This window comes from Hirundo rustica, chromosome 5 (genome assembly GCF_015227805.2).
Source record: "Hirundo rustica isolate bHirRus1 chromosome 5, bHirRus1.pri.v3, whole genome shotgun sequence".
Classification (NCBI taxonomy): domain Eukaryota; kingdom Metazoa; phylum Chordata; class Aves; order Passeriformes; family Hirundinidae; genus Hirundo; species Hirundo rustica.
This window is the reverse complement of record NC_053454.1, coordinates 36,754,732-36,778,810: the sequence shown is the minus strand read 5'-3', so window position 1 is coordinate 36,778,810 and position 24,079 is coordinate 36,754,732. Positions and strand designations below refer to the sequence as shown.

The window sequence follows — 24,079 nt, the reverse complement described above, 5'->3', positions numbered from 1 at the left end:
TGATGGTCCTGATTGAATTTTTTGGTCAGAAACTAAATAAAAGACAGAGTAGGCCCCAGGAGCAATGCTAGGAGAGACTTGGCAGTATCCAAATTGTTAGAGTTTATGTGAGGGGCAATGGAAATTCAGTGCAGCTGGTAAACCTAAAAAATAATAACAAAAAACAATACACCTCTGTGTAATAGAATGTCTTTCGTATGACAAGTATTCCTAAATGCTTTATATAGAATTAAAACCAGATTTAATTTGAAGAACAGGTAATTTTGTTTGTTTAAGGGAAAGAAAAACATAGGACATGAGACTTGACTAAAGCTGGTGTAAATCAAAGAGGGTTCAACTAAAGTCACGTATTAAAATATAGATGTTGTAAAATACACAGGATTGTAATGAGACCCATAATAATTTACATCTACAATGTGAAATTTTGCCCCTTTGGAGGAGGTCAGGTAAAGTTATTTACATCCTATTACCTCCTCATATATACGTATATTACCTCCTCATTACATCCTATTTCCCTTTTGTCTTTAAATTAAGTTTATTAATTTCTTGTGTTCCTTCATTTCTTGCTTTTGTCTTGACTTCTGCTAGATTCTGCCCTTTCTAAATATTTTGTCTTTTAAAACTTTCAGAGTCAAAGGAGAGGGAAGCAAGAGGACAAAAGGTTGCTTTTCTTTTCCTTGTCTCTCCTGACACCCTCCCTCCACCAAATCCTTTTCTCCCATGAAAGAAATGAAAAAAGGCCTACAATTAACTTAATGGAACTCCCTGGCTAAGAAAAACAGAGAGACAGTAGAAAAGGAATTTAAATACTGATATTTTGAATGAAAATACTCCAAATTTAAATAATTTTTTTGCCTTTTTTTAAAAGAATGAGTTGTATAACTGGAAAAATTCTACAAAACCCTTGTTTGCTTAAGGCCACTCAATTGTTTCACTAAATTTATAAACAAGTTTAATTAAAAGAAACACCAAAACATTTGTGAAATAGAAGTATGTGTTTGAACCATTTAAAGCTCCAACTTTTGTTCTGGATATGAATACCTGGTTAAGAGAATCTCTGTGGTGCGCCTCCTCTCCATGGGTGCAAAGTGAGACAAATGAAAAACGCTGTGTTTCTTACAGAAAGCATGCTAGTTTAGCTCCAAAGAGACACAAAAGCACATTTCTGTATTGAAGTAAATATGTTTTTTATCGTGAAATGAGAACTGACCACTTGTGGCCCGCTGATGTAGTTCTCAGTGTTTGCACTGGAGGTCTCACTGGCGTTTAATGAGCCTGGCTCTCTTGGCTGTCAAGCTGCTGTGCCTGGGCTGTAACCAGCTCAGCCTCTCTCTCCTTGTGCCCACTGGAATTCTTCAGGAAGAAACGCAGTTAATGTGGAACACACCCTGAGGCGAGGGGTAAGTCCCACCTCTGGAGGATCCCAGGAAGATTTGTGGTTATGTATGCAATGGTGAGGAGCAGATTCCCTGCAGGATGGTACTTGGTGAGAGATTTCTCATGTCTTTCCCACATGCGATGTAGGATTTGCCATTGACTTTGTCTTTTTGGGGTAGCGCTGCTTCCGTTATTCTGTATGGTTACTTGCAAAGAGTCCTTTTGGGCACAAAGAACTGAATTGCTCTGGGTGGTTTGACTAACCACCTACAAAGTATGTGGGCCTTAGCTTCTCCAGAACAGGCATCCAAACTTAGCAGAGAACTCAGAGGTAAACCGTGTTTCTGCATGATCTGTAGTGTGACAACCTCTGATTAGTGCACTGTGAGCACTTGGCCACAGTTTTTGCGGCTGGTTCTCTGGTAGAAAGAATGTGCCCCATGGTATTTTAATGTTTCAGAAGTTCTTGATATTTCTCAAAACCTAAGTTTGCAGTGGCACAGTCATATATCTGAAAAGCAGAGCTGCTTCTTGATATTTTTGCCTCCATACTGTCTTATTTAAGTGGATATTGTAAAATAAGTCTATGTACATATTCTGAGGTTCATCAGGGCTGCTGCAATGAGGAGCACAGGAAATTTACACGTCAGTTTGGAAGTCTGTATGCGTCTGGTTTGAGGCAGAAAAGGCAGGGCTTGAATGCTAGTTCAGTTGAGGGGGGGGGGGAACAAAACAAAAGATTCCCCATCAAACTACCAAATAGCTTGTTCCTCTACAAGTATACTCATGTATCATGCTTTTGTTAAGGGGAGAAAAAATAAAAGCTCCTCCCCAACACAGATTTAGTGTCCTGCCCATTTAATTCTGCTTTCTGTGGTCTTGAGCATCCTGTTGGTCTGGTGGCAGCTGCCCTGCAGTTAAGTGAGTTATTGCTTCCTCTGGAGGGAAAAGGCTGTCAGGGTAATAATGCAAAACCTGTTCCCATTTCAGCAGAGATGCTGCAAAATATCTTCCCTTCAGAGCAGTGAGTCACAAGGTAGGTCTTGCCCTGCTGGAAAGTTACCTGTGGGGACATTGTGAGAACTAAAAAAGCAGAGGACTTTCACAGCCTTGCAATAAGCTTACATAGATAGAGATTTGAAACAGAGTTAAATTTTAGGCCTTGAAATATTCGGAGCATAGAAAGTTTCTGAGCTGCAAAAAATATAAAACAAGCAACTACTGTATGCTGTAAGGTCTACGTTCAGTGTTTATTGATTGGCTTAAGTAGATGCTTGTAAGCTTTTAGCATTAGCCTATTGGCTAAAAAACTTTTAAAAGGCCTTGTATCAAAGAGAATGGCTTCTGTTGTTATGGCATGGCCATCTTTTATGTCTTTACCTTCTCTGAGAATGATAATGAAATAAAAAAACTCGTGGAATGCCTCTCAGCTGCCCCATCCAGTTATTGGAGATTAGATCCAGTAGTTACCCATTTCCGTTCCCACTAAATTTAAATGAATACCTGGAAACTTAGTTGAATACAACTGACTGATGAACTTCATACTTCACTGAATCTGGACTGATTGACAAAATGAGTTTGGGGCACCTGAAAAGCTTTGATCATTCCTTCCCAGTTTGCTTCAGATTTCTAAATTTTATGGATATACATGGATATGGATATATGTGTGTAATTTAAATCTAAAGACTTGTAATGTGGCTTGCCTTTTCCATTTATTAACGTAATTTAAAAAATGTAATAAGATATTACTAGGCATAATTAATTAATTTAGACAGTCTACTTACTGTCTGATCCTTTAGATGCTGTATGCCTCTTTTAATACCACCCATGTCCATTTAATTCAAGAAGAGCTGTATGATATTTGCATGAGGTCACTGTATTTTTATTTTTGTTGTCATGAATTCTCTTTACACGTCTCATCAAATTATTTAGTTCTCTTTTTAATCTTCCCTTATTCCAAGAAACTCTGGTGGATGATACTCTATCAGTGACTGAAAAATTTGTGTTCCTGGGTAAAAGAAGCACGGGTGAGACAAGAATTTTCCATGACATTACCTATTGGAGCTTTTCCTGTGGGCACAGATATTTTGTGTTTGGGTTTGGGCAGGCTGAAGCACCATGAGGGCTGGGTGTCAAAAGCCATGTCAAAAGCAATCAAAAAAGACTGGCTTATATCTCTTTCCTGTGAAACTGCAAATTGCTTTCTGATTTTTCAGAAATATTTCCTTAAAAATGTCTTTGGGCATTACCAAGGATGAAGGTCAGAAAGGTAATTTTAGTTTACTTGAAGCTGCACAAAGATAGAAAAAAAAAAAAAAAAGGAAATGCTGTGAAGAAGACAAACTTGGGTGGCTTTTTTTTTCATTCTTTGCTCTTTGCCAAGTGAAGTACAAAAAAAAAAAAATCAATTCTGAACCTAAGTTTTTCAAATCAAGTCCAATAAAATTTCTTTCAGTTTCAAACCCAGTAAACACAAACTCTGAAGCCTGAATCAGAGCAAGTGCCATACCCTGTAGAAGAGTTTAAAACTCAGTCTTGACACTGACGTGTCATTTCAGCTGTTACTTAAAAAAAAAAAAAAAAAAAAAAAAAAGTAATCCCCTAAAGTAAGAGATCATTTGACAAGAAAGATAAAAACCCCAAAACTGCCCCAGGAGATGGATTTAAATCCTCTCAAACAATTCTAAGGTTTGAGCTGTGGATAAAGACACAAATGACTCCAAAAGATGCTCTGTTTACTATAACACAACCCAAGAGGTTAGGACACATTGCTAGCAGTCACATGATGCTGGCTAGACAACATTTGAAAAACCTTATCCAAGGTGGTGTGGTTCCTGGGGAACCACGGGAACCTGTAGAGAGCTCCCAAGTGCCCAGAAGGGTTTCTGCTCACTGCGAGGGAGCAGCAGCGCTGGAGGCCCGCACGGTGCCTGGCCCCTCTCTGGTTTTTCTTGCCTTGGCAACTGCAATTTGCACGGCAGTTAACTTAGAATAAATGAAATTTCAAAGTGCACATTTCTTGTTTTTCCCCTTCTTCTATGTAAAGGGCTAGGGTAAGAAGAAATGATTGATAGATTAGAGGAGAGACCCTCCAGAGGCGGGGAAAAACATGAAAGTTCTCCTCACCGTTCCCAGACAAGATAGTGTTAGTACAGGAACATGTGGGACAGCAAGAACGCTGTTTCCCTCACCATCTCTTGTTCCCTCCACCCCACTTTCACCTGTCCAAGTGAAGGACAAGGGCTTGCAGCTGCTCCGTGGCAGTAACCGAGTGCCTCACCGTGATGTTCTCTGCTTCGTTCTAGATCTTTTGCTGGGAAAAGTTAAGAGCTGTACTGTTCTGCTAATCTTATGCTCTGTGTCCCTGTATGCCTTCATATTTCTGAAATGCACTGTTTTGGTGCTGCAGCGAGGTGACACGTTGGACGGTGTCGGTGTAGTTCGTAGTACTAGGGGTTTTATTACAACTGGATGTGCGCTCATGCCAAGGAAATGGAGAAGGTGGATGCGAATAAAGTGTCTTGGGTCGATGGTGGCACTTGCGGCACTGAGAAGGGTCAGGTATGGGAGAGTGCAGCTCAGCCTTCTCGGCTGGACGTGCCCTTAACTCGGGCGGCGGACGCCGCTGGCCCGGGCAGCGGGTCCGGCGGGATCCGCTTGCCGGCCCCGCGCCCTCCCGGCTCCGCGCGAACGCCGGGCTTTGCGCGTCCGAGCCTCTCGGGAAGCTGGAGCACCTCGACACGCGTCCCAGTGCAGCAGGCCGGTGTCGGGGAGGGGGCGCGGCGAGGCTGAACCCCCGAGCGGGGGCTGGGCATGGCAGGAGCCGCAGACGGGAGTGCGGCACGCTCGGCCCGGGCTGACCCCGCCGGAGAGAGGGGGAACCCGCCGGGCTGGGGGAAGGGGAGACGGAGGGGACGGAAGTCTCTGCGCGGCGCGTCCCCCCCTGGGATGGGGATTGCGGGCTGCGGAGGGGCCGACGAGAGATTTCAGGACCACCGAGTGCGAGGGGCAGCAGCGCAGGAAGCCCGGCGGGGGCTCTGCCTCCTCTCCCGGGTCCCGGCGCTCCCGCCGCCAGAGGGGCCGGTCCCGGGGCTCCCCCGCCGCCAGATGCCAAGAGCCCCTCGCCCCGCACCGGCCGGGCTGCGGGAGGAGGAGAGGAGGAGAGGAGGAGGAGGAGGAGGAGGATGAAGAGTAGGAGGAGACCGGGCGCTTTCACTCCTGCTGACTGCAGAGGCGAAGGCAAAAGACAGAAAGAGGAGGGGAATAAAAAGTAAAGAAGGGGGAGAGAGAGTGAAAGAAAACTAAGCCCAGCTTTTGCCGGTGCTGCTTGGATTGGATCTGGTTTGAGTTTCCTCTCTGCTGGCTTGAGCAGCAAGAGAAGGAGGAGTGGGGGGAAGTAACTCGCTCACTCTTCCTCTGAAACTTCAGCAAACGTGCCGGGTGCCTGCGCTGGCGGCGAGCTGCCCGGGTGCAGTTTCCCCGCAGCTTATTGCTCTCAGTTTCTAGAGAACTGACTGGACTTCTCGAGGACCTGGAGGAAAAAGACATCACAGACCTCACAGTTGCTTACTGCCTATAGCCTTGACACTTTTTTTTTGTTTGTTTTGTTTTTGTTTTGTTTTTTTTCTTCTTCTCTTTTTTTTTTTTTTTTTTTTCCTAGGGAATCCTTTTTCAAAAAAATTTTTTTCTCCCGTGTCTCAGAACAGCAGTTCCTTGAGTTGCTTTGAAATCCATTGCTTCCTTAACAACTTCGGGAGATATTTTAAAAAAACTTTTTCCCCCCTTTCTTCTGTTTTCATTGCCAAAAAAAAAAAAAAAAAAAAAAAAAAGAAAAAAGAAAAAGGAGAAAAAAAGATAATCCTTTTGGGGGAGGGGAGATGATCTTGCTGATGTGGAATAAGTGCTCCTGCTGTCTCCTCTTACTAGCCGCGGTCCTGATCGTGGAGAGCTCCCAGCTAGACAGCTCCAGCTCCAAGGTGAACTCCATCAAGTCCACCCTGATGGGGGAGGCTCCAACTCAGGCAACCAACAGATCTGCAGGCATCCACCAGGGACTGATGCTTGCTAGCAGTAAGAAGGGCAAAATGCTAGAGCAGATGGGAAAACCTCCCAAGCACTATCACCGGCAAGGAGAGGTAGGACGTTGCTTCATTGCTCAAGTGTCTGTGCATCTGTGTGTTGTATGTAAATAATAGCTAGTCCACCCTCTCACATTGTTTTCTGAGTTTTAATGTGCTAAATTAATTTATTTACTTCATTGTGCTTGCCTGGGACAATATCAGCTCATAATAGGTATTAAGAACCGTGCGAGTGGGAGGTTTAAACCATTAATTTTTCTCTGTGGGGTTAATAACTGATGGAAGAAAGAGCAATCTAAAAAACTATCATCTTCAGCATATCTTTCTTTGACTCCTTCAAAATGCTGCCAGAAGCAAATGAAGAAATTTCTTGTTAATTCTCAAGACAGTAAATGAGTTTAATTTGAATAGGTGAGGAAAATTTGAACATGAGGTAAAAATTCACAGCAGTGCAACAAACTTGGTTTTAGAAATTGCACCTCGCAAGTTGATCTTTGGTATCTTGATCTTTGGTAAGAACAAAAAAGTATTCTATCCCTGTGGTATAGTTTAGGCTACAGTAATTTGTTTGATAAGACAGAAAACAAATTCTAGGTTCCTTGTCCAGAATATGCTCCAGTGATTGTGGAAGTTTTGTTTGGTTATGAGAGTTTAAATGTAAAACAGATAGAAAAGGTTATAGAAAAGAAAAAGAAAAAGGAAGGGAAAAAAAAAAAAAAAGTTAAGGGGGAAAAAAAAAAAAGACCCTGACTTGCTTGTGGAGTCTTCTTTCCTCTCCACCCTGCCTGGAAACTTGGAAGTCTGATAGAAAATAATCTTCATTCAACTATCTTTGTGCCAAACTCTAAAGGAGCATTTTAAGCCATCAGTCCTGTTCTTCCCTCTCAGGTCTTGGATGGTGTGAATGTTGCATTTGTGATGTTGAAAGAGGTAGACTTCTTCAGAAAATATAGGTTTTATTGGGTATTATTAGTATCTATAAATACAGCTGTTTTTCATAAGCAACAGTGTGGCAGCAATAGAGCTGCCAACATTCAGCACTAAAAAGGCAAAATACTCAATGGCTGAAGGGTCTGTATTTGTTTAAATTTTCCTTATAGCAGCAAAAAGGCCAAAAATTCAAATAATCTACTGAATTTGCTAACGCGTTTCGCATCAGCTTCCTAATAACTGAATGTTATAATTTGGTTTTGTAACAGGCATAGTAGCTGTATTGGTAGGTTTTTGTGTGTGTGTGAGAAATTTGTTTTTAAACTCCTCCAAGCTTTTTTTCCCTAGCCACTCAACTGCTTTATAATTTACCCAGAATTTGGTTGTCTCTCCTTACCTCTAAGCAAAGTTTAGCAAGAGATGCTATGACGAAGTTTCATATTAATAAACTGCTGTGCTCTTCTCTAGTTCACATTTTACTGATTATTATTACATTACTATGTTGAACCACCTTGAGGAGACAGAGGTGCCCAATGCACCTTCTTTTGCATTCTCTTTGGATTTTATTTTGTTTTCAACGAGTTCGCAAAACGGCAAAATACAGGTCGTATTTTCCCACTGAGTGTTACCAGTCTTGTGAGTTTTGTGAGTCTGTGCTGCCCAGCCTTTGCCTTTTGGGGAAGTCTTGCCACCTTCCTGTGTACAACATTCTCAGTGCTTCCCTGTGTATTCAGCACAATGTTGAGAATAATTGATTATAATTCATCCAGTTCTTGAATAACAACTTGTGCTGCCCACCGCTTGTATTTGCAAGATTTGCCCCTAACTTATCAGCCTGGACTGGGATTTCTGGGCGCTTCTGGTTTACTGGCATAAACTCACAAGGCACACTTCAAGCGAGAGACAGCACTAAGTATCTGTAGTGGTAGAACATCATGCATGTTAAGATTTCATGTTTGTAGCATAAGCAAAGACCCCCAGAGAATTGGTGGCTGTGACTCCCAGGGAGTGAAGCCTGACCTCCCATCAAGGGCTGTCAGCGCTGAATTTACCCTCTCTCCCTGCGATTCTGTCCCCAGATCCTGCATGGCCTCACACAGATATATGTGAAAATGACACAGATTTGCTCCCAATAATTCTTGATGCTACTTTTGGCTACCCACCTGAAGCAGCACAGCTAACGTAGAATTGCTATATAAGGAAGAAAAGAAGGGAAAAGACAAGGAAAAGAAAATGAAAGAGAGGAAAAAAAAAAAAGAGGAGAAGAGAGGAAATTAAAAAAAAAAGGAAAACAAAAAGCAAAGAAAAGAAAAAAGAAAGGAAAAAGGGAAGAAAAGAGAAAAAGGAGTATCTTCTGTGAAAATGTTTTCTCTTTGGTGATACTTCCAGCTGTAGGGCTGGTAAACCGCTGTGTTTTTTAACAGTGGTGTCACGCGTATCAACCAATTAAGACACGACATTCTCATAATCTTTTTTAAAGTACTCTCTTATTAAGTTAGTGCTGAATTTGTTTAGATTATGGGACTTTGCACTGAAGTTTACCATGCCACTTGCAAAAGAGCAGGCCTATGCTATTCTTTCTAAAACAATCTGATGAATTAGTGGAATTTGTAATGTCTCAAAAGTAAGTGTGCCTTTTATATCTTGGCAACATTAGATGGTGAGTTGAGTGTCTTGTTTATAACTAGGAAATAGTTTTAGTAAGGACCAAGGATATGCAAGTTAAAGAAAAATTACTAGAATTTTGCTGTTGTGAGGGCTCTGAGCTGTGCTTTCTGCTCTGCACATACACGTGGTGGAAATCACCAAAACTGTTGAAAGAGCCATCAGCCTACAACCTATTTGCTTTTCAATTATGTTAATTCTCAGCGCTAGGAGCAACTTGGGAATGTTTAATCAGCAATAAATCAACCGATACAATAGTTCATGGCTTATCTGGAGTGTTGATGTTTTTCAGCTGGTAGTTACAGTGCTTCTGCCCAGAAAGGGAAGATCCAGCACTCTTTTTTGTTAGGCAAAGCTCCAGCTTAAATTAATGAAAATACTCACATGAGCAAAGCAAGCTGATCCAGCTTGAGGAGAGGCTGGCGGGGCAAATGCTGATTTTAGTAAGACTTAACATTTTTATGTCTTTCTGAGGAATATTATTTATTTTCTGTTCTTACTCCCTTTATTGCCTTGGATCAGCAGAGAATGAGAAGCACTAATATGCTAAATCAGTGAGATTTCATTCTCTTCACTGTTCTTTACTGTCACTGCTGCTTTTCCTATTCTGTGAACTGTTAATGTTTTCCCAATTTCAAAGAGAATCAGAAAGTATCTACAGCATTTGCACAAGAGAAAAATATGCTCCAAAATAGTACTGTACAGTGCGTGTTAATCTAGGTTACTTTGGGGGGATCGGGATTATATACTGTTAGCTATTAATTTCCTTTCAAAACCAGATTTAGAGAAATGCTTCTAGGAACATCCAACACCTCAGTTCCACAACCTGTCTGTGAAAGTGTTCTGCATATATCCCCTCTCCAGGTAAAATGATACAGTGAACTGACAGTGAAGATAATTTTTCTCTGTGTTAGCTATAGCTTCCACAGTGTTTGGACAAGGTCTCCCACATGAGTGGGAGTGCTCTAGCTCAACTATAGAGATGCAACCTGAAAGGAAAAATAGAACATATTGTACTTGCATATGGTGCTTGAAAAGCATAGCCGTTCCACAGATTCCTGGTTGATGACTTTGTAGCTTCTTTAATTTACTTCACCATCCTTTAGACTTATTGCCTCTGTGTTTTAGTCCCCTCTCTCTTCTGAGACGAGTCCGCTCTGTCAGTGCTGGGGTTTGCACACATTCACACTCAACCACCTTTAATGATCTGGTAGGCTGTGACCTACCAAGCTGTATTTCCAGCTGTTTTCCTTCTTTAGTGTATGGGTGCTATTATCTTCTCCCCTTCCCACCTCCTGGCCACAAACTGTCGTTTCAGCTCATTTCCCAGCAAGATGTGCCTCTTTGTCCCTTTGTTGCTGCCTAGCTGTTTGGGTTTGTGCTTCCCATCGAGATTATCCCTTCCCCATGAACATGATGGGAGCAGTAGCAATGAAGGGAACAACTGGCACATCCAGTAGAGGGAACTGGCACATCTGTGGGGCCAACCTAGAGATAATGAGGTCTGGAAAAGGGAGAGAGGAGTGAAAAGCTGGGAGGAGTTTTAGCGCTGCAGAGGCACAACAGACGGCTATCAGATAAGCCTTAGTATTCCAAATGCACTTGGTTTAAAGTTAAAGATATGTTTTTTGTTTTTTGGGTTTTTTTTTAATTCTGTTGCAGCTTGAGCTAAGAGGTTTAAGACCACAGAAGCCAAACCAAAGAGGCATTTATTCAAATGACTAATTTGATCCTGATCTCATACCTATTAACGCATGGACATACATGTGTTTCTTGGACAGGACATAGCTACCCATAAGGACTTGCTAAAAAATGTTTGTATGATGCTTTGTAGCAAGTAAAACAGCATGAGATGTAGTAATTGAATGCAGTGCCTTGACAATATTACAATAAAATGTACCAAAGACACCAAAAATGTAACCACAATATCTTAAATAGCTAGCAACCAAGACAGTAAAAATTATTTTCTTCATGGGATTAAAAATAAATTAATTAAAGAAACTAGAAATTATATCCAGCAATAGCTGCCTTTTATATTAAAAAAAAAAAAAATAAAAAATACAGAATTGCTAAATCTGCAGAGGCCGCCAGAGAATTAATTCCTTGCTCTTGCTGTTTAGTGTTAGAAATCTGGGTGACATACTGGTTTACTGGCAGCAGTCTTGCTAAATAACTTACTGGCTTCTCTCTTAATTGCAAAGAACGGGGTGCAGAGTATTATCTCCTTCCTGGATCATGCTTGGTGTCCCCTTCAAATTGTTACTATTAACTGATGTGATAATATAGAGCAAAAGCTCCTATGAAGTAGCTTTACTTCAAGTATTTCCTATTAGCTTTGCAACAGAACCTAGAAAATTTCTAGAACTCTGATGTGCTGCTGGGTGTGCAAGTACTTAGGAAGAGTCAGTTTCTGCATGGAAAGTCTGTCAGAGCTTAATGACAACACAGAAGATGATGAAGCATGATTACATTTTCCCCTCAGAAAAGAGAGTCTGATTAACTCATTATGTTTGATTAACTGATGCTTTGCAGATGCAAATATAGCACAAGTTTAATTTTGATCTTAATTATCTCAACACCGGATGTGTCTTGCAAGCACTTCGTATCTCATGGCTTGTCAATAGAGCCTTTGGTCCTTTTACACTTGTACTTACAAATGCCTCACCCTGGAAATGTCATTCAGCAAGAATTTAGCTCTGCAAAGGAGGAGCCCCATGAAGCTTCTGCTTCTGTTTGGTTTTCCAGCACGGCTTTCCTCTCCAGGTTTTGTATATCTGCTAATTTTTTTAAGTACGTCCAAATAAGTTTTATATATATGTAAAAATGTTAATTTGGAGAACACCTTCAAAGCAGAGATCTTTCCCCCTGGATGTGCTTGCAAAGGTCCCTACCAAGTTCATGCTACCTACTGCCTGCGTGCATGCGCTGGTTGTGGCTGGCAAGAATCAGGGTGTGAAGGGACACACCTGGAGCCAGCAGCCCCTGCTTGGCCCATCATTGCCATGGGGCTTGTCACCATGTCCTGTCCTGGTGCTGCAGGGCTTTGTGTTGGTTTTGGCATCGCAGTCATGAAATGTTTATGATGTATTTAAGGAGCTGAAGTTTGTATAACACTACAGACATGGTGGAGAAAGCTAGAAGCTACCATTCTGCTTTTCCTGCGCTGGTAAAATTCCAAGTGTATTAAAAAATTTATAATCTTACTGTTTCTTTTTTTTTTTTCTTCTTTTTTTTTTAAGTGAACTGAAGATAATTCTTTTGAAATCTTTGTCTTTTACTGCTGTGTTCTAGCGGCGTTTCTGGTACGTTTAGGTTGAAACCTATAGAAAGCTACTATGAGTTTCATTTCCATGGATGTGAAAGGCCAATACAAATACCAAGAAGATCAGAAAGTTTGCTTTGCTACTCTTTTAAAATGAATTTTGCCTGCAAAAGTGTTTATTTTCATTAGAGACCGTGAACTTAATCTTGTCTTTTTCTCACCAAGTATATGATGTGCATTGGCAGTGTGTATCCCCAAACCATCATTTTTCTTCAGTGTAAATTTTTTTCCTTTTTGGTTGAAGGTCAAATTTATTATAATGGAAATTGTAATGAACATCAAGTAATTTTCAAATTGTAATGAAATGTGGAAATAGATGACTCATGGTACTTCCAAGCTAATTGCAGTATCCTTTGCTCTAGAATGGGCTACAGAAAGCAGCGTTAGAGAGAGAGTGAGATGGCTTAAAAGGATACATATGTTCGTACTAAGGGACAGCATAGTACTAAATCACAGCAATCTTCAAATAAAATAAAGAGTTTTGTTCGTCTTGGTTACAGTTTTTTGAGATCGGCCTTAAATCCGTCTATGATTTATACATTTGTGTTCACACAAACAGAACTTGGGTTATGAAAATGGATGGATATAAACACACAGTGGGAACATGGAGTTCACTCATTCAGCAACTATTTTGTTCTTAGTAGTGGAAGGAGCAGAGCATTGCTACAAAAAAAGAAGAAAAAAGCTTAAAAGTTGTTGGGTTTTCCCCCCTCAAAGCGCATAAGCACACAGTTCAGCCCCTTGGGACTTTCTTAAAGCTAAGCTTTGATATGATTGAATTTTCATATGCATAGTAATGAATCTTTGAGACATGCATGTTGCACATGTGTAGTGCAAATGGCACTGGTTTAGCATTTTTAGCAGTAAGCAAAGGCAGACTGCTCTGCACATGCTTGGGAATGAGGTGTTGCTTCACTCTGCAAGCCCTCTGCCTCATTCTCTGTGCATCATGTAAGTGTGAACCAGGCTGTGCATGCTTTTAAAAGCATATTTATCGGTCCAGTGAAGGAGAGGACAGGGTTCAGTTCTACGTGTTTTGGCAGCTTGCCTTGAGTAAAGCAGTGACTTGCTGTCAGCATGATCTCTCTGCAATCTGAAATGACTACAGTGGAGATCTCTTAAAGGAACTGCGAACACAATATGTTGATGTTGCAGCAGGAAACTTTTATTCTTGGAATCTCATTCCTAACTGGAACAGTGTCAGGGAAAGTAGTGCATCTGATGGAGGAAGATCTCCTTTACTTTTCCTTTTGCATGGAGCAAGGTAGCTTCCTGAATTTGGTTTGTTTTGGAAGTTTTTTGCTATATGTTCCTAGAGAAAATGGTATACCTCTTCTTGACAGTCTGAAAAGATACTAAACTGGACATTCTGCTGTGGCCTGACCTGTCAGGATTAGTACACACAGCAGTTTACTTGCCATATTTCTTTGTTTAATTTCTTTTTGCTTGAAAATGAGAGCACAGAGCCCTCCTACCCAGTTTGTTGTGAACTCAGGATGCTGTTTTCTGCCTCAAAAAATAGAAGTTTGTGTTTCCCTCTATCTTCTGGGGTTTTAGGTTGCCCACATGGAGACTGACCTATGAGTCTTTTACTGTCTCTTTGGTAGGATTACTGGATGTGTGCTTCCTTTCTTTCTTTTTCAAACATCATCTCCCTGTCATTCTTGAGGGAGGGAAGACAGGACATATCAATGATCAGGTTTTGCCAGACTTGCCATTCTTAAATTTCAGTTTATCATCCACTCAGGTAGCAATAATGACATCATCTGGCTCACATAACCAACTGCTCTGTGTGAGCTGAACACTGTGGAGTTGCCCAGTGAGACTGAAAGTTGTTTTTTCGAACCAGTTGCTATTACTCCCAACAAAACTAAATTTCCATTTGTATATTATTTATCACCAATTCCTGTGGTAGAGTGAGAGAGTGGGTGTGGGTCAGAACTGAGGAATGGAAATTTTGGGAGCCAGTGAAGGACCATGAAAACAGGAGGTTGCCATCCACTTTCCACACTTTCTCCATGTGGAGCCAAATATTGATGCTGCCGCATGTCATCTTACAGGTAAAGAGGAAAACTGCCTAGGCTTAGAAGTCTACTTATAGTTCGGTGGTAGTACTGAACTGCTTAGCTGCACACAATGTTTTTGTAATTATTTAAATAAATACAGAGTTTTTAAAATGCTCTTTAGGAATGCTTGTAAACTTCTGTGCTTGGATTCATCCCCATTGCTATCTTCCAGACATCCCATTCCTCGCCAGGAAAATGGCTTTTTAACAAGAAGAATCCTCTGGAAATTACTTTCTGAGGGGGTCCTGGCCACAGCAGCTGCAACAAATTGCCACTGATCTTCAGTCCCAATTGTTTTTTATTGCTAAAAGGATAAGTGACCAAGTAAATACTTGTATTATAGCTTCACGACAGTTTATTAAGTATCAAATTGTAGTGTGTGATGTTGTCTAACCAGAAGATTAAGGTTTTCTCTGCAGAGAAAAATTTCTCTCAGACTTTGTACCGATGCTTAAGCTGAAAGAGGGTGGGAATGTCCTGCCAGTCCCAAACTGTTCTGTGGTTAGGCTGGCTTAGGGTTTTCCTCTGCTGGGGCTGGTCAGTGATGTCAGCACAAGCAGAGCTATAACAGCATGAGGCAGCTGAGAAGTCACGGCACTACAATCCATTGCGTGTTGGTCCACCTCCTGCTGAGGAAACAAGTCCATGGGAGGCATTTCCTGAGCAAGAGGGGTTTGAGTAGCAGCACAGCTTCAGCATAGCTCAGATTATGCTAACTGGGAAGCATTTTTGGCATGATTTTCCAAATAAGCGACACAGAGCCCAGGAAATTCAATAAAAGATGGAGCAAAACCTTGAGATAGTACAGGAGGCATCCTTGTGTCTTTGAGCAGGATTTGCCACCTGGAAAGGAGGTGCGGGTCTGCTTGCCCTCCTCTCAGCTTCTCTGCTCTAACTTTTAGGATCCCTCCTTCCCCAAGCATGCTGGCCTCACTGTCACTGCTGTGGGTTTGGGACTTGAGTTTTGTCCATTACAGTTACAAGGATGATACCTTTTCTTAAGCACTGTCCTCTCAAGTTATCAGTGGAGAATAGATAAGAGAATCTTTATTTCAGGCACACATGTGCACTGCAGGTGTGAAGGGAACTCTTAAACTGTTTATGAGCGCACAAAGCCCCACGAACAAAGAGGGCAGAAAAGAACGTTGTCATTTTAAGGAAAAATATGTTTTAAGGCCCTGTTAAAAAATAAAGCCAAAACAGAACAGCAAATGGGCTGCAGATTGTCTGTGTAAGAGGGATTAGCACTCTGAAAAATCTCTGATTTTTCTGAACAAGTTTGTGCCACATACAGTCCTGATTAGCCAAGATGCTATTTGACAGTGGAGGGGGTGTCCACTGTCAGGATCTTGTCTTGGAGCGTTACCCACAAAATCCTCTTCCAATAGGCACACATAGGCGAGTAGGATAGCACTGCCTTAACTCTGTTTTAAAGGTTTTAGATTACTAGAAGTCAATTGAGAGGTATGAACAGGTGTGATAGTGGGGTGTGAGTTCCAGATTTGGGATGCCCTTGTCACTTTTAAGTTCGGTGGGACTGAAGTCTGTTTTACTGTTAAAGGGTCAGAAGGGTCAAGGATGGCTAAAATGAGAGAAAACACATTCCTTTCTTTAACAGCCATGTGAGGATATGTTAATTTGTTTGGAACAGCTTTCAGGTACACTGAAGGTAACATCCATAATGGTGGTGACAATTTAACACCCAAACAAAAGTGATGTAACTCATTGCCCTCTGGCACTGTTTTCCAGCGGATGTTCCAAAGAAATTTGGCCCTAGACGCAGGCTCGTGCTGCCCAGAAATGCTACACTTCAGCTCTTTGCTCTGCAAAATGTGCTGCTTTATTGCCCTTCTTATCCAAGAAATGCCACTGCTGCACAGAAAGCCATCTCAAAGCTTTGGCCCTGTTTACCAATAGAATGAGTCTGAAATGTATTTATGTACCTAACTCCCTGAATGTTTTCAGTGGGGATTAGGTTCTGCATGCATTTAGGGAGTGGGGTCATGGTCTTTTCCATGCATGAGAGAAATTCAGGGGAAGTCGTCTGTCTGAGACTCAGTGCAAGGCATGCTTGGGGACAAGGACCTCTCTTCCCTATCATCACCTTCGTAAGGTAGTCTGAGTTTAGTCAGCAGAATAATTTGTTATAATTATCATTACAGAAAAGTTAAATCAGAATAATTTATGCTGTTCCCTCAATGATGAAAAAATTATATAGAAGTACTCTCGTCATCCAGAGTAACTTTTTTCTTAAACCAGTATATATATATATATATATATATATTTATTTTTTTTTTTCTGTTAAACTGGACAAGGACGCAGCGATGTTGCAAGGAGAACTGTAGTGCTTGTCTTTAATGAGCCTCTTCCTGACCCACCCTATGTAAAGCAGTTGACACATCATGTGTTGTGCAGCTGGGACGGCTACCCTGGCACATGTCTCTGATATGTGAATGTATTGACTTTGGCCTTTTGGAAGCACCGGTCCCATGCTGTTCGCCAGAGTCATGTTTAAGTCATTTCCCAGATACTGTGGATATAGGACTGGTAGGAGCAAAAGCTGAAGTGGAATTCACAAGTTCAGATTTAGCTGATTCTGTGAAAACAGATTGCGCAACACAGACTGACAGTTTCTGGATTTGATTTTCTCTCTTTCCTTGGTTTGACCTCCAGTGCTCCCTCTGTCAGCTGGTCAGTATTTGGTTCTGAAGTTGTAGAGTTTGTGCATTTGTGTGTGCATGCGTGCATGGGGGTTTTTTTTTCATTTTTGTTGTGTGGTTGTTGTTTTACTTTTGCAGTGTAGCCCTTTAAATTTGAATTTTACCCCTTGATCAAAGGGCAGGCCAGTTTCTGTGAGACAGCAACTGGAGTGCTTGAAGGATGCTGAGGTGGTGCAGGGGTGAAATTCAGGCAGGGTGATCCACACTGCTGAACAGTCTGAGCAGACAAGAGCAGCCATGGACGCAGTTCATGCCCTCTCAGTGGTACAAGGCCTGTCTCTGTCCCTGCAGTATGGGGAGCTCGGCTGTTCCTGATGCTCCTGGCTTCAATGGAAGTGTTTGTTCTTGTATGCTTTGACCACTTGTTAGTAAAATGGTCACTCTTTTTACTTTTGATCCCCTTCTTCCCTAAATGAGCCTATTTTTGGGAAATCAATTTAAAGAGTAGCTAGTGGAGGAAATTTTGTGAACATTTGCTTCTTCTAAAGTTCATTTTAATGGTATGTTTCACCTCAATATTTTTGAGAACAATAAAAATCTCTCATGCTCCTCTGTCCTGACAATACGTGTGAGGCTGAGGCTTCTTTCTTCCTCCCAGCCTACACTCTTTCAATACACAGCCTTAATCATATTTGTGAGTACAATATCAAAGTCAATCTTTCAAAAATATTTAACATTTTTTTACCAGACTAATGTCAGATCAAAATCAAATTACCCCATCTTTACTCTTCAAACACTTGCGCTAATGGAGCCATAGCCCAAGTACAAAAACATTAAAGGAACAGAGTTGCCAAGGTATAATGCATTTCATAACTGATTAGAATAACTGATAATTGATCAAAAATAAGCAGGATTGAACTGCCACATTCACTATACAGGAAGGCTATGAGCCAAGCTTCACATAAACCTTTGAGGACTTACCCTGTTCAACTTATTGGCAAATGTTCTGGAAAATGGACACAGAAATTTTTACAAAAATTTATTCACAACAGTAAAAACTTAAGTGGGCCACAAAGAGTCGCAGTAAATGCCAGTATACTGACCACCTGAGAGATAAATCCCATGGGGAAAATTTCATTTCTAATAGTGTATAATAATATATATGGCATTATGTAATGGCAATTTAGCACATACAGTGATAATCTGTAATTTAGAGTCAATTTAGCTATTTTTCACAGGGAAGCCACAACAGAGAGACAAAAATTGAATACTAAAAACATATTTAAAAAAAAAAAAAATCCAGGTGGAATATCAGGAAGTGGGGAAAAAAAAAAAAAAAAAAGCAAATCCAGGGGGCATTTTTAAACTGGTTCTAATCTCACGGCGCTGAGTATCTGTTAAAAGATATAAAAATAGGACTAAATGGAGAAGGAGGACAGCAGGGATGATCAAAACACCAGGACTCCTTAAACACAGGAGGAGGTAAATAGAATGCAAAGACCCAGTTTGGAAAAGGGATGCCCATGGGAGAAGAGGATGGAGAGAAGTAAGTAGTGAAGGGTCAGAAGAAGGTGAGTGGGGAGCAATTGCTCAGTGTTTGCTGTAGAAGAGCAGCCAAGAGCAGACAGTGTGAAATTATCAGACAGCCAGGAACTACTTTTTCATATTGTGGAGCTCATTGCCACATGATGCTGTCAGAGCCATATGTGGGAGCTGCTCAGATGGAGAGGAGACAGACACAGAGACGAGAGATTGCACTGGTAGATACTGAACTTCCAGCCTCAGATGTGTCCAAGTGACTGCTGGCTGAAGCTGAGAGAATGCAACTGGGAGAAATCCTGTGCTTGCCTATAATCTTATTCCTCTGAGTATTTGCGTCTAGCTGGATGCTGGCCTTTCTCTGATAGGTTATAGCAACTTTTATGTACTTATCCAGTTAATAATTTTTCATCAGCATAAAAATATGTATTTTTTTTTATCAGTATCATAACTAGCCCAGCTTGTTGCCTCAATTTATCAGGAAATGTAAGCATATCTGGTTCAATGTAGGCTTTGTGTTTTGTGTACTTCTATTAGGAAGTACATATACAAATATGCAAGAACTAACTACTGAGCTGAACCCAATCCTTGGGTCTATGACAGCAGGCACGAATATTCTTATCCTCTCCAATGCCCATGGACAGCAGTGTTAACACTGCCATGAATGCCAGTGTGGCTTTGTTATCCACATTTTTAGTTAAAATGTTGAATAGTCCAAAGAGGTTGTTGCAGCAAATGGAAAACATGACTACAATAAAAGGAAATGGAAAAAAGAAGAAAGAGACAAAGAGGCTTAGAACAGATTTACAAAGTATGTAGAATACCCGAGTCAGGGGAGACTTTTCAAAGATTTTTGCTAAAACTTAATCAGCCACAGAAGTAAATACTTTCCAAAAAGGGTAAGATTTTCAAGTCATTCATCACTCAGAATGAAGATTTCTGGGGTGGGGGTGGTGGGTGTGTCTTTTTGCTTTTCTTTCTAATTTCCTCAAGAATTTTGCTAATGAGTAAATCCTTCCCTTGCAAATTATCATTATACACAGGGCTGAGTATCTTCAAATTTTTGAAAAGTCCAATGTTTCCAAAGTTGTTACAGTTTTGATGGAAACTACTCTGATGCCGGGGAAGTACAGGGTTGGTTGGCTCTGTCTACAAATACATACAAAAAGCTGAGGACAAAGAGCAACTCAGGATTACAGTCAAACTCCAACAATCACCTGTTTTATCTTAAATTTGACCAGAGATTTTAGGAGCCTAAGTAGAACCCACAGCATTTTAAGTGCTGGTATGTGTGTGTTTGTGTGCATGTCTTTCCCTGGTTTCAGCAGATTCACTCCATCAGGCAAAAGTTGGAGTTCACAAAATATTGTGTTCCCTCTGTTGTTTTCCCCGTGCAGCAGTCTCTGGTCACCGTCTCTGACTTAATGAGTATTGATTGTATTTAAAAAAACCTTTTTTAAAACCCTCCTTTGATCTCCTCTTCCACCTGCAAACTCCAAATGAGTTAAAAGCCATGGTTAACACACATATTTAAATATTTTGGCATTCAAACTTAGATTCCACCATCCAGGTTTAGTAAAAAACTTGGCAGAGCTGCTGCCTCTCCACTGTGCTTGAGAGCAAGATGTGACATCTTGTGACCAGTTGATTGATGTGAAAATACTTGATGCATTTATGGCTAATGCAGTACATGGATTTTGGTAGATGTGACCAAGTGCAGCCTGCTCTCTTCTCTAAAGCAGATGTGGAAAGGAACTTGCTATCCCGAACTTGTCTGCTTGCTAAAATATCTGACACCTTTTTTACTGGTGAAAAAAAATCCCAGCTAATGGTGTGTATTTTTTCATTCTGCTGTTTTTATGCATATTAGCAATCTGAGCATGGCTGTGTGAAATAGTATTTACTAGGGCCACAAATGCTTTGTTGGTTGGACTTCAAGCATAATATTTGGTTGGCTCAGCCATCAGTTAGGCAAAATTTCTATGGCATTGTTTCCAAAAACCTGTCAGTGTATGCCATCTGAATTTCCCCATCATGTAAAATGCTCCTCTTTGAAACAAATACATGATATTTTAAGGAACTAAAAACGTTTGGAAGATGATAACATAGGTGACCAATCTAAACATTTACACAATGGGGACTATTTTTAGAGAAGAGAAACACAGCCGAAATTAAATGTCATAAACTTTAATAGGAAGTGGACAGGCTGAATATGATCCTGCTTAAGTCAATATGCCTTTAAACAGTAGTTTTTCTAAACTTGCCTTGGAGTGTTTTTATTTTTAAAGATGCATACCTAACATAAACATTCTTGGAATAAAAATAATCTTTTTTTTTCTTTTTAGTTGTTCAATGTGAAGAAAAAAAACCAAAGTGCCGTTATCACAATTGGTACAGATTCTAAACAGAACAATGTAATAATTTATTGCAGAAAAGAAGATTATTTGTTTTGGGAACCTGCATTTGCTCTTGAATCAGCAGGTTATGCTGCATTCATTCTGTACCCTTCTCAGCTTTCATGCTCTCTCATCCATCTATTTCTGATGTTATATTAAACTCTTGAGTGTTTAAAATTTAGGTTCCCAGAACTCTGAATTAGACTGGATCTTGATTCATCTGACAGACCGTTCAAACTGGGACTGTAATTCCCAGTTCATTTAGATACTTAATGATCATTCAATTTTCTGCCTGTGTTTCTACTTGCTCACTCACTTTTTACGCAGTAGGAGTCAGTCAATCTTCAGATCAGAAGCATATGGTACCCCTCCAGCAGACAAACATTTTCCACCAGCATTTTGAAGAGAATGAAAATCTAAATAAATAACCCCCAAGGCTGAAAGCAGCCTATTCACCATACAGTAATTCCACAGGGAAAATAAATGTTCAGCAAAGTGATCTTTCATTTGAAAATTGGATCCAGACTCGACAAACCGAGAAGGGTGAGCAACTGTGTCATATGTGATACAATGCAGTTTGTCTGCAAAGTGTGCTGCCACAAGGTACTGATGTTCTGCTTATGGGGAAATGTAATCTAGGCAAAAATTAAACAGTTTGTTTGTCAGCAAACTGTTGAAATCATGGTGCCATGAACATTAACCCTCATGAATTAATAAATGGTTAATGTGTATGGACCATCCACCAGTTAGTTCAGAACGATTCAGGAGAGGTTCATCTTTCAACACTTTCTTTTGAAAATGTAGGTATCTGCTTCAAAGATGGTAAAATCATTATGTCTGAAAGGCATACAAAAATTAGTCTTTCAGGAAAGTCAGACACATAGTTCCATGTTTACCTTTTGCTCTGATATTGTAGTTTGTTGGTAAATTAATCATTGTTACTTTTTTTGGGGGGGTGGGGGGCAAGGAAAAGATTCACTTCTTCCATGAAGCTTTCTTTAGTAGTAGTAGTACCTCATTAATATAGAGGATGGAAGGAGGAAATGTAGTGTAAGGACTTAAGGGGCTGGTTATCCTGACAAAATGCAGTATTATAACTCAGCTGCCTCTTCTAACAACCATGTGAATTTGAAATCCAAGGATTCTTTTCTGAAAAAAAAAAAAATCACTGCAAGCTACTATAACTTGGAAAATATAATTTTTCCTGAATTGCACTGTGTTTTTCCACCTGTGCAGGACATCTGAATTGAAAGGAGATTTCAACAATACAATAATTGTAAGCTTGTGATACTTAAAAGAGCTAAATCCAGTATCTTTGTGCTTCAGGCTAAGGTGAATTTGTGCTTAAATTGATTTAGCAAGTGATCAGTCAGAAAAAAATTTTAAGAAGGTAACTAAAGCATTTTCACCTTTAAAATACTTACAAAATTTTAGCCAAGGACATAATTTTAGGGGTGGTGTAGTAAAGACAGTATCTGTAATTTTCTTACTGTAATAACATATGCTAATTTGATATTTTTAATATGACATGTATCTGTATATATATGCATATATATTATGACCATTTATCATACGTGGATTAAGCAGGAAGTTTATAATTTATTTTCTGGGGTTTGGGGTTTTTTTACTAATACTGTGTTGTTATTAGAACTGCTCTTGCAATCTCTAATATCAGGAAAAGAGAAAACACCATAAAAGCAGTTCAGGAAGTATTGATAAAGACCCAAACCCTTCAGTTCTTGTTAGGGGAAAATAATCCTTTTTTTGAAATTAGGTATTTTGAAAACAACATTATTAATGATTTTAAAATTAAGTATTCAGTCCTATTCAATGCTCAAAGCATAGCAAATTTCCTTTTCTAAATAGTTTTGAAGGCAAGTTTGGAAATAAAGTAAAATTATAAATTTGGTTGCTTTAAAAATGGTATAACATGCTTTTGTATGTATTGTTTTCCAAAGTTTAAATTTAGTCAGTTCACAAACGGGATGAGAATTATGCTATGTCTTGGAGATTAAACCTTTCCTGGGATCAGGCTGTGCACTTTTTCTGGTTCACTCATAACCAATAGTAATCATTTTGTAATTGCCTTTTGGTCAAGAATTTTGCTGTTTATGCACATGCTAGAGAGAAGATAACGATCTGGATTCAGGTTAATAGGTGAGATAAATGAGGGGAAATATTTACTGTGTTAAGGAAATTCAGAAAACAGCTGATTTTAGATGGATCTGATTGCACATTTAACATTATCCCTTGCTTCAGTAACCTGATTTCAGGTGGAAAGGCTAATTAAGACATTTGTAGCACAAAGCTAATGTTTCTTTATGTTTATGTTGAAGCATAAACTAATTTCAGCTTGAAGAGACTGCTTTAACTAAGGTTCCCCCCACCAAATAACTACAGTAGTAATAAATGTAACATTGATCTCATATAACTGTGCAAGGAATCTGAATTATTAAGTACAATATGACTCCTTGGTATTGTTTGCCATTTTCTTGTGGAAATTAGTGGGAAATTACAAATTTCTACCAACAGCAAATCTGGCCCTGCAAATAACTTTATATTCTCTTAATTCATGTCATTTTAAACCACAATGGCACAAAACAAACCTGCATTAATTCTTTCCTCTTATAAGAGTGTGCATCAGAGCCACATTTTAAAACATGGCTATAATGCTTGTTTGCTTGTATAGATAGATCTGTTAGCTGTTTTTTCTGTCTTGAGTTTATCATGAAAACTTGTTGGAAAACTCAGTTATATCAAATTATTTCTACAGCATTTCCTACTTGGTAAGGTAGGGATGGGATTGATAAAACAAAGAAGTGTTCATTTGATGTGCGGTTTTGTGACTCACTGGGTAAAACTATTTATGCTGTGTGACTCCAGTAGGTTTTCAAACAACATCAAGGGGATATTTATTGGCACCACTGTTTTTGTGGCACTGAGAAAAGAATAACTAAGTGTAAAGGAACAGCTGTTTGAAGTTCTTCTAGCAGAATTTAAATCCCATATTTTCCAACAATTGGAATGAGTCTGCATTTGAATGCTA

At 40.0% G+C, this 24,079-nt stretch overlaps 1 protein-coding gene across 1 annotated transcript in view; it reads left to right on the top strand.

Moving 5' to 3' along the window:
- The first annotated feature begins 6,254 nt into the window (after window positions 1-6,254).
- DKK2 (dickkopf WNT signaling pathway inhibitor 2) overlaps window positions 6,255-24,079 on the top strand; it is a 39,572-nt gene continuing 21,747 nt past the window's right edge. Inside the window, exon 1 of the mRNA XM_040064739.1 lies at window positions 6,255-6,512. Coding sequence (XP_039920673.1) covers window positions 6,255-6,512 — 258 coding nt within the window. The remainder of the gene's footprint in view (window positions 6,513-24,079) is intronic.